General features: G+C 45.9%; 1 protein-coding gene across 1 annotated transcript in view; it reads left to right on the top strand.

Annotated features, from left to right (window-relative positions):
• The window catches only part of LOC144682194 (hepatocyte nuclear factor 4-beta-like), a 90,671-nt gene that overhangs the window by 65,482 nt on the left and 8,532 nt on the right, over nucleotides 1–16,657 (top strand). Inside the window, exons 5-8 of the mRNA XM_078544585.1 lie at nucleotides 3,090–3,245; nucleotides 5,419–5,506; nucleotides 9,046–9,198; nucleotides 10,221–10,457. Of these exons, the coding sequence (XP_078400711.1) occupies nucleotides 3,090–3,245; nucleotides 5,419–5,506; nucleotides 9,046–9,198; nucleotides 10,221–10,457 (634 nt within the window). The remainder of the gene's footprint in view (nucleotides 1–3,089; nucleotides 3,246–5,418; nucleotides 5,507–9,045; nucleotides 9,199–10,220; nucleotides 10,458–16,657) is intronic.

Here is a 16,657-nt window from a genome sequence, read left to right on the forward strand (position 1 = left end):
TACTTGTAATATAGTAATGCCACAAGTAACATGACTACATTTTAGTCTTTTTCTTTATTCATTCATGGAAATGGGCATTGCTGGCTGGGCTAGCTTTTAATGCCCATCCCTAATTGCCCTTGAGAAGATGGTGATGAGCTGCCTTCTTGAACCGCTGCAGTCCATGTGGGGTAGGCACACCCACCATGCTGTTAGGGAGGGAGTTCCAGGATTTTGACCAGCCACAGTGAAGGAACGGCGATATGTTTTCAAGTCAGGATGGTGAGTGGCTTGGAGGGGAACTTCCAGGTGGTGATGTTCCCATGTGCCTGCTGCCCTTGACCTTCTAGACGGTAGCAGTCATGGGTTTGGAAGGTGCTGTCTATGGAGTCTTGGTGAGTTCCTGCAGTGCATCTTGTAGATGGTACACACTGTTGCCACTGTGGATCAACGGTGGAGGAAGTAAATGTTTGTGGAAGGGCTGCCAATCAAGCAGGGCTGCTTTGTCCTGGATGGTGCTGAGCTTCCTGAGTGTTTTTGGAGCTGCACTCATCCAGACAAGTGGAGAGTATTCCATCACACTCCTGACTTGTGCCTTGTAGATGATGGAAAGGCTTTGGGGAGTCAGAAGGTGAGTTACTCACCGTAGGACTCCTAGCCTCTGACCTACTCTTGTAGCAACAATATTTATATGGCTAATCCAGTTCACTTTCTGGTCAATGATAACACCCAGGATGTTGATGGGGGGATTCAGCAATGGTAATGCCAGTGAATATCAAGGGGCGATGGTTAGATTTTCTTTTGTGGGAGATGGTCATTGCCCGCCACTTGTATGGCTCAACTGTTACTTGCCACTTGTCAGTCCAAGCCTGGATATTGTCCAGGTCTTGCTGCATTTGGACATGGACTGCTTCAGTATCTGAGGAGTCGTGAATGGTGCTGAACATTGTGCAATATTCAGCGACCATCCCCACTTCTGACCTCATGATGGAAGGAAGGTCATTGATGAAGCAGTTTAAGGTGGTTGGGCCTAGGACACTACCCTGAGGAAATCCTGCAGTGATGTCCTGGAACTGAGATGATTGATCTCCAACAACCACAATCATCTTCCTTTGTGCTAGGTGTGACTCCAGCCAGTGTAGAGTTTTCCCCCTGATTCCCAATGACTCCAGTTTTGCTAGGTCTCCTTGATGCCACACTCGGTCAAATGCTGCTTCGATGTCAAGGGCAGTCACTATCACCTCACCTCGGGAGTTCAGCTCTTTTGTCCATGTGTGAACCAAGGCTGTGATGAGATCAGGAGCTGAGTGGCCCTGGTGGAACCCAAACTGAGCGTTATTGAGCAGGTTATTGCTGAGCAAGTGCCACTTGATAGCACTGTTGATGACCCCTTCCCTCACTTTACTGATGATCGAGAGTAGATTGTTGGGGATGTAGTTGGCTGGTTTGGATTCGTCCTGCTTTTTGTGTACAGGACATCCCTGGGCAGTTTTCCACATTACCAGGTAGATGCCAGCATTGTAGCTGTACTGGAACAGCTTGGCTCGGGGCGCAGCAAGTTCTGCAGCACAAGTCTTCAGTATATTGCTGAAATGTTGTCAGGCCCAAAGCCTTTGCAGTATCCAGTGCCTTCAGCTGTTTCTTGATATTACATGGAGTGAACCAAATTGGCTGAAGACTGGCATCTGTGATGCTGGGGGTCTCCAGAGGAGACCGAGATGGATCATCCACTTGGCACTTCTGACTGAGGGTTGTTGCAAATGCTTCAACCTTATCTTTTGCACTGATGTGCTGGGCTCCCCCATCATTGAGGATGTGGATATTTGTGGAGCTTCCTCCTCCAGTGAGTTGTTTAATTGCCATTCACAACTGGATGTGGCAGGACTGCAGTGCATAGATCTGACCTGTTGGTTGTGGAACTGCTTAGCTCTGTTTATCACTTGCTGCTTATGCTGCTTGGCGTGCAAGTAGTCCTGTGTTGTAAGTTCACCAGGTTGACACCTCATTTTTATGAATGCCTGGTGCTGCTCCTGGCATTCTGTCCTGCACTCTCCCCTGGCTTGGTGGTAATGGTAGAATGGGGGATGTGCCATGAGGTTACAGATTGTGGTTGAGTACAACTCTCCTGATGCTGATGGCCCACAGCACCACATAGTTGCCCATGAGTAAAACAGGTGATAGTCTCCTGTATTCTCTGTGATTAGGTCTCTGTGTTTCTTTTTGATCAACTGGCAGGAATTTATTAGCTACAATTATTCATAGTATAGTAAGGTTATCTAGCCATCTCATCGGTTTCTACCCACTGACCTCTCCCTAGTTTCTCTGAACCTCTCAGTTTTTCTCCAACTTTCTTCACACAAATTCTCTCACATAGTAGAGGACAGCAGGAAAAAAATCCTTTCTAAGATTGCAGCTATTTATGAGTCTTTGTCATGTTGCATTTCAATTAGTAAAATAACTAGTTGGCCATTAACCTGTTTACAGATTCTTCCACTTTTCCATACCTACTTTAACTTACCAAATTTATCTCCAGAAGATTACTGTCTGACCTGTTTCATAGCCAATGGAAAGTCCTTTCTACATAAATGTGTGCAACCAACAACCACCTGTTATAATAATTTATTACTCAGGGTCATTCATCTCTTTTATGGTCAGAATGTGACTACTGTGATGCCACCTAATGGAACTGTTTAGTAGCTGTTGTTAAACAAACTGAATTGCTTAAAGGGCATCAGCTATTCTTTTTTAAATCTTCACAAACATTAATCATGCTGAAATGTATTATTGCACCAATTGTTTATGATATTATTGTTGCTGAAATACTGTACATTTCTCCTTTTCACCTTCAAAGGGTCCCTGAATATTATTCCTTACACACAGTGTCATCTAAATGTCTGCATTCATCAGCTGTAATTTAGTTCTCTTTTAATCTTTAAGTAAAAAGGTCACCCTGCCACTTAAAATTCTCGAATGAGCTGACTTAATTAACTCTCCCTGATGATGTAGAAATGCCCTTTCTATTCTTGACACCTCACCTCAGAAGTCACATCTCAGGATCACAGTTCCTCAAGTGCTTCTTCATATAATTGAATGATTTTCTCTGTTGGCAGATGTCTGCTTTAAGTCCTGTTCATCATGCTGATATTGCAATGAAGAAGATAGCAACCATCAATGACGTCAGTGAATCCATGAAGCAGCAGCTACTTGTGTTAGTAGAATGGGCAAAATCCATTCCGGCATTCTGCGAATTACTCCTGGATGACCAGGTCAGTGAAAGCCACAGGAAATAGAATCTTACTCTTGTAAAAAAATTTACAGGTGCATTATTTTTAGTTACCCTGGTGTTTTGCATTATACCATCCCAGTTCATCATTGATATCTGACAAGCACAGTCCATTCATTAAAGACCTGAAGTAATTAAGTATTAACCAGGAGCCAGATAGTACAAGACATTTCATATGAATTGTTTTAAGCAATGCATTGAAAATGTTTTAAACTATGTATGTATTGATTCTCTACACAGTAAACTATTAGTTTTGATAAAGATGATTGCTGTTAAACATTTTGATACCAGCGGATGGGGTTGCATTAGGTATTCCACCAGATACACTAAGTTAGGAGACATAGTAAGCTGTGTATATGGGAGCAGGATGTTACAATAGGACATAGAGAAATTAAGAAGTAAGCAATACTGACAGCTGAATTAATGTGGGATAATCCACTTTGGATCCTGGAAAGCCAAATCAAAATACGTTCTTAATGGCAGGCGAGGGACTAGGAATGATGATGGAGCGAATGGGTTTGTGTGTCCAGGTACATTAATCACTAAAAGCACAAGTACAACATGTTTTCAAGAAAGCTGATGGAATGCTGGAATTTAACTCAAGGCAGTTAGAATACAAAGGGGAGGCAATGATGTTTCCTCATTGATAAGGGAGCCTTGATCAACTCCATTCAGTTTTTGGCACTGCACCTCAGGAGGTGTATAATTGGCCATGGAAGGGATACAGCGTAGCTTCACCAAACTGCTGCCATAGCTTAAAATACTAAATTATGAAGACAGGTTGCATGAACATAGCTTGTATTTTCTTGTGTTTAGATAATTAAGGGGGAATCTAATTATTTGTTTAACATGATTCAATAGAGTAGATGCTATTTGTAGTGTACATTAATGATCTAGACATGAATGTAGGAGGTATGACCAGTAAGCCTGCACATGACACAAAAATTTGTGGTGTGGTAAATATTGAGGAGGAATGCCTTAGACTACAGGACGATATAGACAGGCTGGTCAGATGGGCAGAACAGTGGCAAATAGAATTTAATCCTGAAAAGTGTGAGGTGTTGCATTTTGGGAGGACTAACAAGGCAAGGGAATACACGATGAATAGTAGGGCCCTAGGAAGTGCAGAGGATCAGAGGGACCTTGGTGTACATGTCCTTGGATCCTTGAAGGCAGCAAGTCAGATAGATAAGGTGGTTAAGAAGGCATATGGGATACTTGCCTTTATTAGTCAAGGCATTGAATAAAAGAGCAGGGAGGTTATGATGGAGCTGCGTTAGTTAGGCCACATCTGGAGGACTGTGTGCAGTTCTGGTTGCCACACTATAGGAAGGATGTGATTGCACTAGAGAGTGTGCGGAAGAGATTCACCAGGGTGTTGCCTGGGCTGGACATAGCATTTCAGCTATGAAGAGAGACTAAATAGGCTGGGGTTGTTTTCCTGAGAGCAGAGAAGGGAACCTGACTGAGGTGTACAAAATTATAAGGGCAAAGAAAAAACTTTTCCCCTTAGTGGAGGGGTCAATAACCAGGGGACATAGATTTAAGGTAAGGGACAGGAGGCTTAGAGGGAATTTGAGGAAAGTTTTTTTCACCCAGATGGCGGGGTGTATCTGAAACTCACTGCCTGAAAGGGTGGCAGAGGCAGGAACCCTCACAACATTTACGAAGTATTTAGATGAACACTTGAAACGCCATAACATATAAGGCTACAGGTCAAGTACTGGAAAACAGGATTAGAGTAGATGGGGGCTTGATGACCAGCGTGAACACGATGGGCCGAAGGGCCTATTTCCATTCTGTAAAACTCTCTATTAGATACAGGGAAGCAATTTCTTCTGGTGGTGAAACCTAGAGCAAGGGGCATAATCTTAAAATAGAGCTGGACTAATTGAAACTGAAATCAGGCAGCAATTTTTTACGAAAGGAATTGGAAATCAGGAATTCTCTCCTCCAAAAGACTGTAAATGCTGCATCAATTCAATGCTTCAAAACTATATTTTTATGGGCTGTGGGTATCAAAAGATATGGAATAAATGTGAGTAAATTAAGTTGAGGTACAAATCGGTTACAATATTTCAGAATAGGCTCAAGGTGCCGAATGGAGTATTCATATTCCTATGATCTTATCACTGTCTGTCTCTCTCTCTCTATAGGTTGCGTTGCTTAGAGCTCATGCAGGGGAGCACTTGCTGCTGGGTCTGGCCAGACGTTCGATTCCCTACAAGGACATCCTCTTGCTAGGTAGGAATTGTCCTCTGTGTTGTAGTGAGAGGCTTTAACAGTTTCAAAAGTTGTTTTGATTTGCTGTTTGCAAGCAACGTAAGACCACCCAAAGGGCACAGTCAAGGTGAAACAAAAACAAAAAATTGCTGGAAAAACTCAGCAGGTCTGACAGCGTCAGTAGAGAGAAAGAGTTAACATTTTGAGTCCAGATGACTCTTCTTCAGAACTAAAGAGAAGTAGAAACGTGGTGAAATATATACTGTATAAGGGGGTGAGACAGGTGAAGCTGGATAGAAGGCCAGTGATGGGTGGAGGCAAAGGGGAGATTGTAAAAGATGTCATAAAAAATGATCGAAGGGGTGTTGATGGTGGTGATACTGGCTAAAGGAGATGCTAATGGTGACATTAAGAGTAGAAAGCAGGATGAGCCAGTGACAGATGGCCCTAGTGGGGGTGGGGTGGGGGGAGGGGACGGTGTCTTCTCTTCCAGAAGTTCCAGATCCTCCTCATGACCTCCGAACCTCAAGAAAAAAGTTAAAGGAACATTTAATCAACAGCAGCTTCTAGCTGCTGTCCTACACATAACTTTACTGATTTATATGGGCTATGGCTCTACCTCTTCCATGCACTCAAAAACTGGGGTCCTATCCCAGACAGTGTGTGCCCCATTGGGTTTATGCTACTCAATTAGAAAATATCAAACTGACAGAGTTGATATTTTTTAGCAAGTTGCAACAGATTACAGCTAGCATATGTTGCAATTTAATTACACATAATTGGGGTTATCTTTTAATTGGAAGCCCCATGCCTCTATCCTGGATATTACTGCTTTTGTGAGTTTTTTACACCATGATTTTCATTCTGCCATTAATTGCAGTGATGTTTCCAGGCATTGTGATGAGATGCTTTATCTAGCAACCGTTCATTAATGAGTCAATAAAGCAATTATGCTGTTTGACCATTTGTAAAGCATCAATGTTTTTACAGTGTGAGGGCACCATGTTTAGTTAGAGTACAAACTCACACCACACTCTATTCAGAGAAAGCACACATCTGTCTTGAACATACAAATGTAGTTCCACTCACTGGACTTCAGTGGCTTGTGAAATTTTCCCCACAGTTCTTTTATAACACTGTAATTTCAAAGTTCAGTGTTAAAGATGGTTCAGCTGGTAACATGAAACTTTGTACATTTTAGCCGTTCACTCATTGCAGGCAAACTGTACATTGTTTGCTTGCTGAAAATGTTGTTCATTTTCATCTGCATTATCCCTGAATTCAACGTTTCATATATGAGCAGAAGTGTTGTAATTTGCTAATTCACAAGTCTGCTTTGAGTATCTTAACAGTTGGGCAGAGACCTTCCCCGCATTGTTCAATATTCCGAGAATCTGTGTGTGTTTGTTTGTGATGACCTGTCCCTGGATGTTAGGGTTGTCATAAAAAAAGGCAACTGTTCAGTTGATGGGAATGAAGGAGCATAAGAAATACAAAATTAAAAACCACATGCTTGATGTTCGAAATGTAAGCATGGATTCATTGGGTGCTATTTAATGTAGGTGCCAGAGGATTTGCCCCCTGATCAGGCACTTAACTGAGCTGCTGCGGAACTTCCCTGGGATCAAGGACCCCGGGGAAGGAAATCCCGTTTCCCTTTCCCGCACCCCCCAACCCCCTCCACAGCCCCACCCAAGAGCTACTGGCCAGTCGGAGGTTGGCAGTAATGAATTGCTCAGCAGAGCCACTGTGGAGATGGTGGCTGCTGCCGGTAATGCATCCACCAGACGCCCAAGATCTCCCAGGGGCCCATGCCATAGGTGAGTGATTGCAGGAGAGAGGGGGTCGTCAGCAAGGGGTGGCTCTCAGCAGCATCCCCTTCCCGATGCCTGGTCCCTCGATCAGGCACTGAGGGCCTGACAATGAGGGTCCCCCCTATCACCCTCCCTCCCCAACAGAAATCCGCAAAGCTTGTTTTTTTGGGCTTCTCGCGCGGTGAGACCCCCACCCGCCACTGGGTGAATACCAGTGGCAGTGGAATGAGGCTCTTCCACGGGCATTAATTGCCCATCTAAGGGCCTCAATTGGCAGCGGGGCAGGAAGGCCATTCACAAGCCTTCCTGCCCCGGACTTAATCAGGGCAGAGGTGGGTAGGTGGCAGGGTCCCCACCTGCCAGATTAAATGCCCCCCCCCCCCACCATCATATTTGCAAATATTCTAATTTGGCATCAAACTTTATAATCTTTCCAACCTGCAAGAAGTCTTGGGAAGAACTTTGGGGTCAGCGAGCAGGGGTGGGGCCTGTTCATCGACGCGTAAAATGACGCACGATGATGTCAGACTTGCATCCGACGTCACAGTGCGTCATTCAGACCCAAGTTGGCTGTGCACCCACTGAACTCTCAAAGACCTATTAAGGCCAGTTAAATATCAATTAAAGTTATTAACTGAGCTACCGGTCCAACCTTAAGGTTGGCGGTGGGCAGGCGAAGAGCCCAGATGACCTTCGCATTTTTCATGGAACCTCATCCACGGACGGGATGAGGTTCCATGACGGTTTTATAAATTAAATAAACCTTTTCATTAATGTTCCTTGACGTGTCCCAGCTCTTTTGCCCGCAGGCCCCAACTCAGGAAATACCCCACCCCCTCCAGCCCACACAGGGAGTGCTCAGCGCTTCCGGGCGCACATCACATTGGGTGGGCCTTAATTGGCCCGCCCACGTAAAATGGCGGCGCGAACCTGATTGGGGGCGCCGATCGGGTTCGAACCCGCCCCCGCACAACCTCCCCGACGGGGGGAAATTTCTGCCCTTTAGGAAGCATTATTAATTACAAATGGAAATGTTAAAGCAGCATGCAGGCTGTGTTGCTAGGGTTTTTGTGGAGGGGGCATTGAATTCCACCCTGTGTTACAGAACCACAGCCCACCATCTCTTCCTCCGTAAGGCACTTCAAGGAGTTGTTAATTGTTATTGTCCTTGAATAAATTAAAGAAGAGATGAAGCTGATGTGTTGCATTCTGCAAAGACCTGAATGCTGACCAATATATTAAACACACAACACTCCCAGTGGAGCAAAATAATATAAAATGCAACTATATATATATCCACTCGCTGTTTTCTCTAGGGTTTTCTAGATAAATGCAGCAAAAAATGGAGAAAATATTTAAATTATCTGCAATAAGCCTATATTATTAAAAGTATAATTGTTTAATATATTGCTCCAAAATGAAGAACATAGATTCCAGAGGGATTACTGTGACTACTAGTATACATGTCATCAGAATTCACAATCTTTATCAATGCTATTATATAGCCTAGCATAACAGCCTGCATGCTGCTTTAACATTTCCATTTTTAATTAATAATGCTTCCTAAAATTCCCTGAAGGATGGAAAGATTATAAAGTTTGCTGCCAAATTAGAATATTTGCATATATAAATATAAACTAGATTTTGAGCTTTCAGTGATTTTCAGGGATGCTGGAAGATGCTCAGCTACATCGCTTCTGCAAACTGGAGGAACAACTCTGACAAAAATCTATCCTCTTTCAACAGGAAATGATTTCATCATTCCCAGGCACTGCCCAGAGTTAGAGATTATCCGTGTTGCAAACAGGATTCTGGATGAGCTGGTGAAGCCATTACTTGACCTCCAGATAGATGAAAATGAATTTGCTTGCCTCAAGGCTGTGGTATTTTTTGATCCAGGCAAGTGTCTTTATGATTAGAGTTTGTTCAGATATCAACATAGCTCAATCATGCCTGTGAAAGGTTGAAACTTAAGACATTGATGGTGAAGGCTGAGATCCCAGAGAGAAGCCAATTAAACATGAGGAGAAGAAGGGCAGTAGACAGATCTTTCAGCACTTCCCATTTACAGATCCCCCGTACCATGAATTATTCCCTATCCAAGAAGGTAAATAGGGATTTATTGTTGTGTATCTTTATGAATCCACTAGCTTGGGTTAGACAAGTTGACCCTTTGACTATTCATTCTCTGGATTGTGCTGTCCACCCCACCACCGTGCCCCCTCCCCCATCCGCCCGATGGTATAGAGACATGGCGAGGTGAGCATGTGAACAGTGAAGCTGAGAGAACCTGTGTAGATGGGGGCCCTCACAAGCATTCACCTGAGGTCAGTCATGGGCCCCATCAACTGAGCACTTGGATGGTTTCAGTGGACTCAATCGTTTCTGCTCTGAACTTTCAACGAAAAGCTCTGTGCTGGATAACTCATACGCTGGCAAACTTTCACATAGCAAACAGAGGGAGTCGGCAGGGCTTTTTTTATACTCCATTTAAGATGATTGATGGAAAGCTCCCCACCGAATTTTCACCTATTCATTACTCCAAAACATCCTGCTGTATGAACACAAAAATATACCTTCCTTCACCAGTAAACTTAAATCAGATGTTCAGGATGAATTCCTTCATGCAAAAATATGCTACCTATCTAGAATCAGCTGCCTGGCGTTGTAAAAGGAGCGATTTACTTTAGGTTCAGACTGCAGCTGGACGTTAGGCCAAGAGAATCAGTGTGCTAGGCTGAGTGATGAGCTTGGCCTTTACAATTGGCTTTTTCTGATCTTTAATTACGACCCCCGTACAAACAGAATCAAATGTTATTTGTGTCTACACATTTCGGTTTTTCCATCAAAAGCTACAGCTACCTTTGATGTGTTATGTTTTATACAGAATCGTTAATTCACTGTGACTTTTTTAATCATAGATTGCAGGGGCATAAGTGATTCAGCAAAAATCAAAAACATGCGATTTCAAGTGCAGGTCAACCTGGAGGATTATATCAATGATCGGCAGTATGACTCACGTGGACGATTTGGTGATATCCTACTGCTTCTTCCACCGCTGCAGAGCATCACGTGGCAGATGATTGAACAGATTCAGTTTGCCAGACTCTTCGGAGTGGCAAAAATTGATAATCTGTTGCAGGAAATGCTCCTGGGAGGTGAGAAACAGGTTTTTATTTTTAGTTACAGGCTGTCAGTAAGACTAAGCTAAAGGTTCACCTAATTGCTGTGACTTGAGGGTCACAGGAATCTGTTTAATTTCCATTGCTGTAGAAGTGATTAGAGCGGCCTTTTCAATTTTAAATGTTAAGATAAAAAATACGAGCAAAATTTGTGGCAACAGCAAGTTGACATAACAAGAACTGGGTTCATGCACAGCTTTATTATAATAGATAGATAGTGATATGATTAAAAAGGAGTTTATTGGCAGCTGATGGCTTGAAAAATTAAACTTATCACTTCTGAGACCTGGGGTAGAATTTTCCGGTTGGCGTGTGGAGGCGGGCCCCACACACCGACGTGTAAAATGACCTGCGGTGACGTCGGGCGAGCGTTCTGACACCACCGCGCGCCATTGTGATATTTCGCTGGACGGACATGCTATGATCGCCAATGCGCGCCCGCCATTAATTAATGAGCCACTTAAGGCCCTTGATGTACCAATCAACGGCGATTTTTCGGGGCCCGTGCAATCTTCAGGTCATTGCATGGGCGCAACGGGCAGGCGGGTGGGACACATTTGTATAAACCTCATCCACAGGCGGGATAAGAGGGGTCAGTGGGGTCACGAATGTGCCCAGTCAAGTATTTAAATTTGAAAGTTACTGATACTTGCCTGTGTGAGCAGAAATACTCCAAAACTCATACCAGCTGCTTGGACAGGACTCACCCAACCTTCAGGTCAGCACTCTACAGTGAAGATCCTTTTTGGGGCCTGCAGATTTCAGGAAGCCTTCCCTTAGCCTGGGAATGGGAGTTGTGCTCTCCACTGGAGGCACCTTCAGCTAGAATACCACAGATGGACCTCCAACAAAAGCCTGTGCTGCAGGCTCCATTCTCGATACCTGAGTGCTAAATCTGCCTGGATAGGAACATTAACTAAGGGCCTTGTCAATAAAGCTCAATGTGACACAACTCACTCATAACATCATGGGTAACTATCCACCTGCAGAGGAAAAGAGGCACCCTCAGCCATGGTCACATGTCTAAATTTAATGATACAATAAAATTAACTTAAGGAAACAAAATGACAAAGGTGTTAAACACCACACCAACTAATCACTACCTCATTGTAGGGCAACACAAAAGCACCAGTGAGAAACCCATGGTGTGACTAAGGTGCCTTAAATTTATGCTTTCGGGTGCTACGTCTAGGTGCTGTCCCCTTGCTGGTACTGGCATCTGAGACATCCTGCTCACTCTGCTGTCCTGTTGGCCTCGATGACCTTGGCGGCTGTTCTCTGGCCCGTGGAGCCTACGCTGGCCCCGCCTGGGAGGGAGTGGCCAGTTCTATAGCTGGCATCTCCCCAGTCATCGCAGCATCATTGGATGCAATAGTCACTGGCAGAGGGGCAGAGGGAGCTGCCACTCTCATCCGGAGCGCCCTGAGTGGAGCCCGCAGAGACAACGCTGCGCTGATGTGAGGTCACTTCAGATCTCCCTGCTCACCGTGGATGGATGGGCACCGAGCTGGGAAACTTGGTGCCCAGACCATCTCCCACACTGGCACTGACCAGCTGAGGTCGATGCCGATGTGAGGGCTTGCTGGTCCGAGCGCATCCCCAGGAAGCCCTGATAGGTCTCCTGGAGGAGCCTCTCCATGAGAGTCGCCACTCTCTCCATGGAGGAAGCATGACGCTCGGCCATGAGGCTCATTGCATTGGCGATGGTCTGTGTGGACTCGTCCACCACGGAGACCAAGCCAAGCATTGCCTCATGTATCTCCGCCAGATCCTCCCACACACCCTTCTGGACTTCCAGCATTTGCTGCCTCATGTACGACTCCAGAGGCCCATCATCAGCCACCGACTGAGCATGTGCCTGGTCCCCTGCAGTCCTCCAACTGCTGGTTCCATGGGCACTCTCTGTCTCCAACAGCTCCTCCAGCGACTGTGAAGTGCCCTCACCGCTGTGCCCTGAGATACTAGCCGAAGATCTAATTCCCACCGAAGTGCTAGTATCTGCGCTGGTGCCTGCCTGGCAGAGATGGTGTGATGCTGGTGGGTCAGAAACTTCAAGGCCCCCAGTTGTGAGAGGGGGCCCCTGTGCCTCCTCCTCCCGGCCCTGCTCCGCTGATGCTGAAAGGAAGAACAAGGACATTTTTTATTTCAAGTGGAGACAATGTCAATGTGCATCCCTGTCCCCCGGATCATTATGCGCTCATCCTTCCATAAACAATGGTCAAGCCATGCTACAAACTTCAATCACGGAACATTCAGCAGTGCCATGGCTGCTGGGACACTAATGGTGACCTCAGTGCTGGGCAAACATACCTGCCCGTGGCACCCCAGCCTCACCGACACCAGCGGACCTGGGCGCATGGCGCCTCTCCAGATCGAGGGCCTCCTGCTCGAACCTGGTAATGATGGTGGACTGGGCCAGCCCTCTGCCAGTCCTCAGCCACTCAGCATCATCATGAGCATTCTTCTTTCTGAACAGGAGAGAAGAGCATTGATTAGTGCTAATTGTACCTGGACTCTCTTCACTGCCATCCCACCCCAACCAGACTGGAACATTGCAGGGCTCCAGTGCCTTCTCACCCTGCAGCTGCCACACACACACAAAGATGCCAGGCCTGTCCCCTTGGCCAAATGCAGCCTACATCACATTTGGCACCACACGGTCCAGCCTTGCCAAGCGAGGAGACGCAAGCATGTGGAACGCAAAGGGCAGCAGATGGATGGGTGCCCCACCACCTGGAAGCTCCCCTCCCAGCATGTCAGCACCCAGACTTTGACATGTCCTGGAGTTCCAGCACTGCGCCTAGGTGCAGATCCTCCAGGTTGCCCCCAAAACAGTAATGTGGGTCTCAGTGTACCACATGCTGCGGGTGCAGAACCCATCTCTTCACCACCCTCTCAGGGTGACCTCGGCATGGGCAATATCTGCTGGCCCACCCAGCGAAGGACACATGCCGTCAATGGTTCAATGCAGTAACTGCACTCGGAGTTGAGGGGGGGAGGGGGTGGCCAGGGGGGAAAGCCTACCTGCTGGGTTAAGTGACCAATGCCAACATGGTACTCACCCCTCCCGAGCGCAAAAGGTCATTAAAGCGCTTGTGGCACCGGATCCAGGCGCGCCGCACCACGTCGTGGGAGCTCACCACCTCCACCACCTCCTCCCAGGCACATTTCGTCATGTGTGGGGATGCCTCCTCCTCCCGTCCCACAGAACGAGGACCTCCCACCGCGCTGCCACCTCCTGGAGGAGGGCAGCAAGGCAATCGTCTGAGAAACAAGGGGCACAGTGGCCCCCCACCCACCCTGCCCTACCCTCCTGCCTGGCCTGCTCACCAGCAGCGCTCTGGGGAGCCCTTCTGCTGGCCATGTTTGACAGCCTTTGCGAGGCTGCAGGAGGACTTTTAAACAGGCGGCCGGGTCGCCATAGGACCCGGCAGTCATAGCAGTCCCGCTGCTGCCCGCCCACTCCTGCTGTCCTCGGGAGCCGCGTTTCACGCTGGGTGGGCCTGAATTGGCCAGCCCGCATAAAATGGCGGCACGGACCCGATGGAGGGCGGTGATCGGGTCCATGCCCGCTCCCGCATGGCCCACCCGACAGGGCAGAAAATTCTTCCCGTGGGTTTAAATCTGGCCTAATCTGACGGAGTGAGGGGTGCCTCTCCTTTAAGAGGAACTCTGCAGTCCAAAATTATGATTTTTAAAGAATACTGGGGACTGGAAATAGGTATTCAGTAGATTCTGTTAAGCATAGCCCAAATTTCCCATGAATTCATATCCACGCTGCTTGCTAGACAAGGCGAGGGTGAATTGTGATTAAAAACCATCTGTTGGATATAATTGAAATGAAATTATAATCAGGAACAGCTTTCCTCTTAAGTTAGGCATGATTTCATGAGCGTGGATCTTCAAGGTAACTTTATTGATATTGTCGTAACATATATTTCAAGTCCCCCAGAGCAAATTAAGCTAATACAGTTAGCACATGGCTCAGTGGAATTAATAGATCCTTCCCGTATTTGGTCATGGTATATTGAGCAAAGCATTGAAGCAAAAGTGAAAAATAATTCCTACAGAACGGGACGATCAGTTCTGTGAAGAAATGGTATATATTTTTCTGTACAAATAGAACGTTGTATCAAAACTCAATATGAAAAATAAGCAGAGCAGAAATTGAAGGACGGAATAAGATCCACAAGATTATCTCTGAATTAAACCATATGACATTACTTCACTTATTCATACAATTTGAATACCTAAGGAGAAGAATTATACCATTTTTTCCAATTTTTATTTAGATGTAGCCAAACCACAATTATTTTACAAGAATGATGCAGCCCTAGCAATAGTATTCTAAGATAAATTGCTGTGGACAATTCTTAATTACCAATCTTCCCTAAGTTCTATCATTCTTCAGTATTTGTTTACCTTGCTTATTTGGCAAGTGAATACTGAAGTAGGATTCCTGTCATGAAGGTGAAAGTCAGGCATAAATGGTTTCCTAATAATATTGTGAAATAAACAACATCTGTTTCATTACCAGAACACAAATTCTCAGCACACAGTTACTGCAAACATTGCATTGTAGGCCAGAATTTATAGCTCGATGGGCGGGCGCGCCCCCAGCCCGACGGAGCATGAAATGACGCGTAACGACATCGGCCGAGTGTGCCGACGTCACCGCGCAGTCGCGCCATAGTTCGGTTGGCGGACAATTAAAAGGCCTATCAATGCCACTAAGTTATTAATTGTCATTAATTTTTCACTTCTCGTTCGGCCTAATGGTTGGTGGGGAGACGAAAAGACCAAGTGGCCTTTGCATTTTTTGGAAACCTCATCCACGGGCAGGATGAGGTTTCCAAAAGCAAATACAAACAGAATAAAAGTTTTATTTTTTTAAATTAAAAACACGTCCCTGCTCATGAGTCACATGAGGAGACTTGTTTCATTACATTTTGCTGTGCTTTATTCATTTTTTCAATATCTTCTTCATCTCTCTGAAGCCTGAGGCAGCTCCGTGCCTCAGGGAGATTACTCAGCGCTCTCTCGCGCGTGCGTGCGCGAAGTTCACACTAGGCCAGCTTGCCCTTCTCCACCCGCCCGCACAGACAGCGCTCAGCACTGCCGCTCGTGTTTTACACTGGGCAGGCCTTAATTGTTCTGCCAGCATGAAATCGCGTTGCGCTGTCGATTGTGGGTGGCAGTCGGCTTCTCGACCCCCCCCCGCCCACCCACGCCGATCCCGCACGCCAAGGGCAAAATTCTGCCCATAATAGTACGCGTAACTGTGGTGGTTCTGATATTTATGTTTGTGTAAATCCAATAGCTGTCCAATTTGAAGGTTTTGCAAACTGGGAGACAAAATAAAATGTCTGTTTTAATTTGAAAGTTATGTATCTGTAATATATTAATAATCTTACGTCTGCATGCACTCCCTGTCCGCAAAATCTTACTTTTGTTGCTGGCTGAACTCCCTTATGGGCGTACTACACCGCCATAGGCTGCGGTGGTCCAAGAAGGTGGCTCACCACCACATTCTTAAGGGCAATTAGGCACGAGCAATAAATTCTGGCCTTGTAGTGATGCTCAAATCTCATGAATGAATAAAAAAAATTATAGTGAGAAAGTTGATATGAAAGCTGGTATTTATAATGAAAACTGCTTACATGAATTTGTCACATTTGTAAATACACATTTCCGTCAGTAGCGGTGCTGCCACACTTCAGTTTTGCATCTCCCAGCCCTTTGGCTGTAATATCCAACCAACACTGATTCTCTGATTCCCAAATTGTTGCATGTTCTATAATGTAACTTTTTAAAGAAAATCTTCTTTCATGGGATGTGGGCTTCACTGGCTATGCCAGCATTTATTGCCCATCCCTAATTGCCCTTGAGAAGGCGGTGGTGAGCTGCCTTCTTGAACCACTGCAGTCCACATGGTGTAGGTACACCCACAGTGTTGTTAGAGAGGGAGTTCCGGGATTTTGACCCAGCGACAGTGAAGGAATGGCGATATATTTCCAAGTCAGGATGGTATGTAGCTTGGAGGGGAACTTGCAGATGGTGGCATCCCCATGCAACTGCTGCCCTTGTCCTTCTAGGGAATAGAGATCACGGGTTTGGAAGGTACCAGCGAAGGAGCCTTAGTGAGTTGCTGCAGTGCATCTTGTAAATGGTACATG

The sequence above is a fragment of the Cetorhinus maximus genome, chromosome 6 (assembly GCF_964194155.1).
Source record: "Cetorhinus maximus chromosome 6, sCetMax3.hap1.1, whole genome shotgun sequence".
Taxonomy (NCBI): domain Eukaryota; kingdom Metazoa; phylum Chordata; class Chondrichthyes; order Lamniformes; family Cetorhinidae; genus Cetorhinus; species Cetorhinus maximus.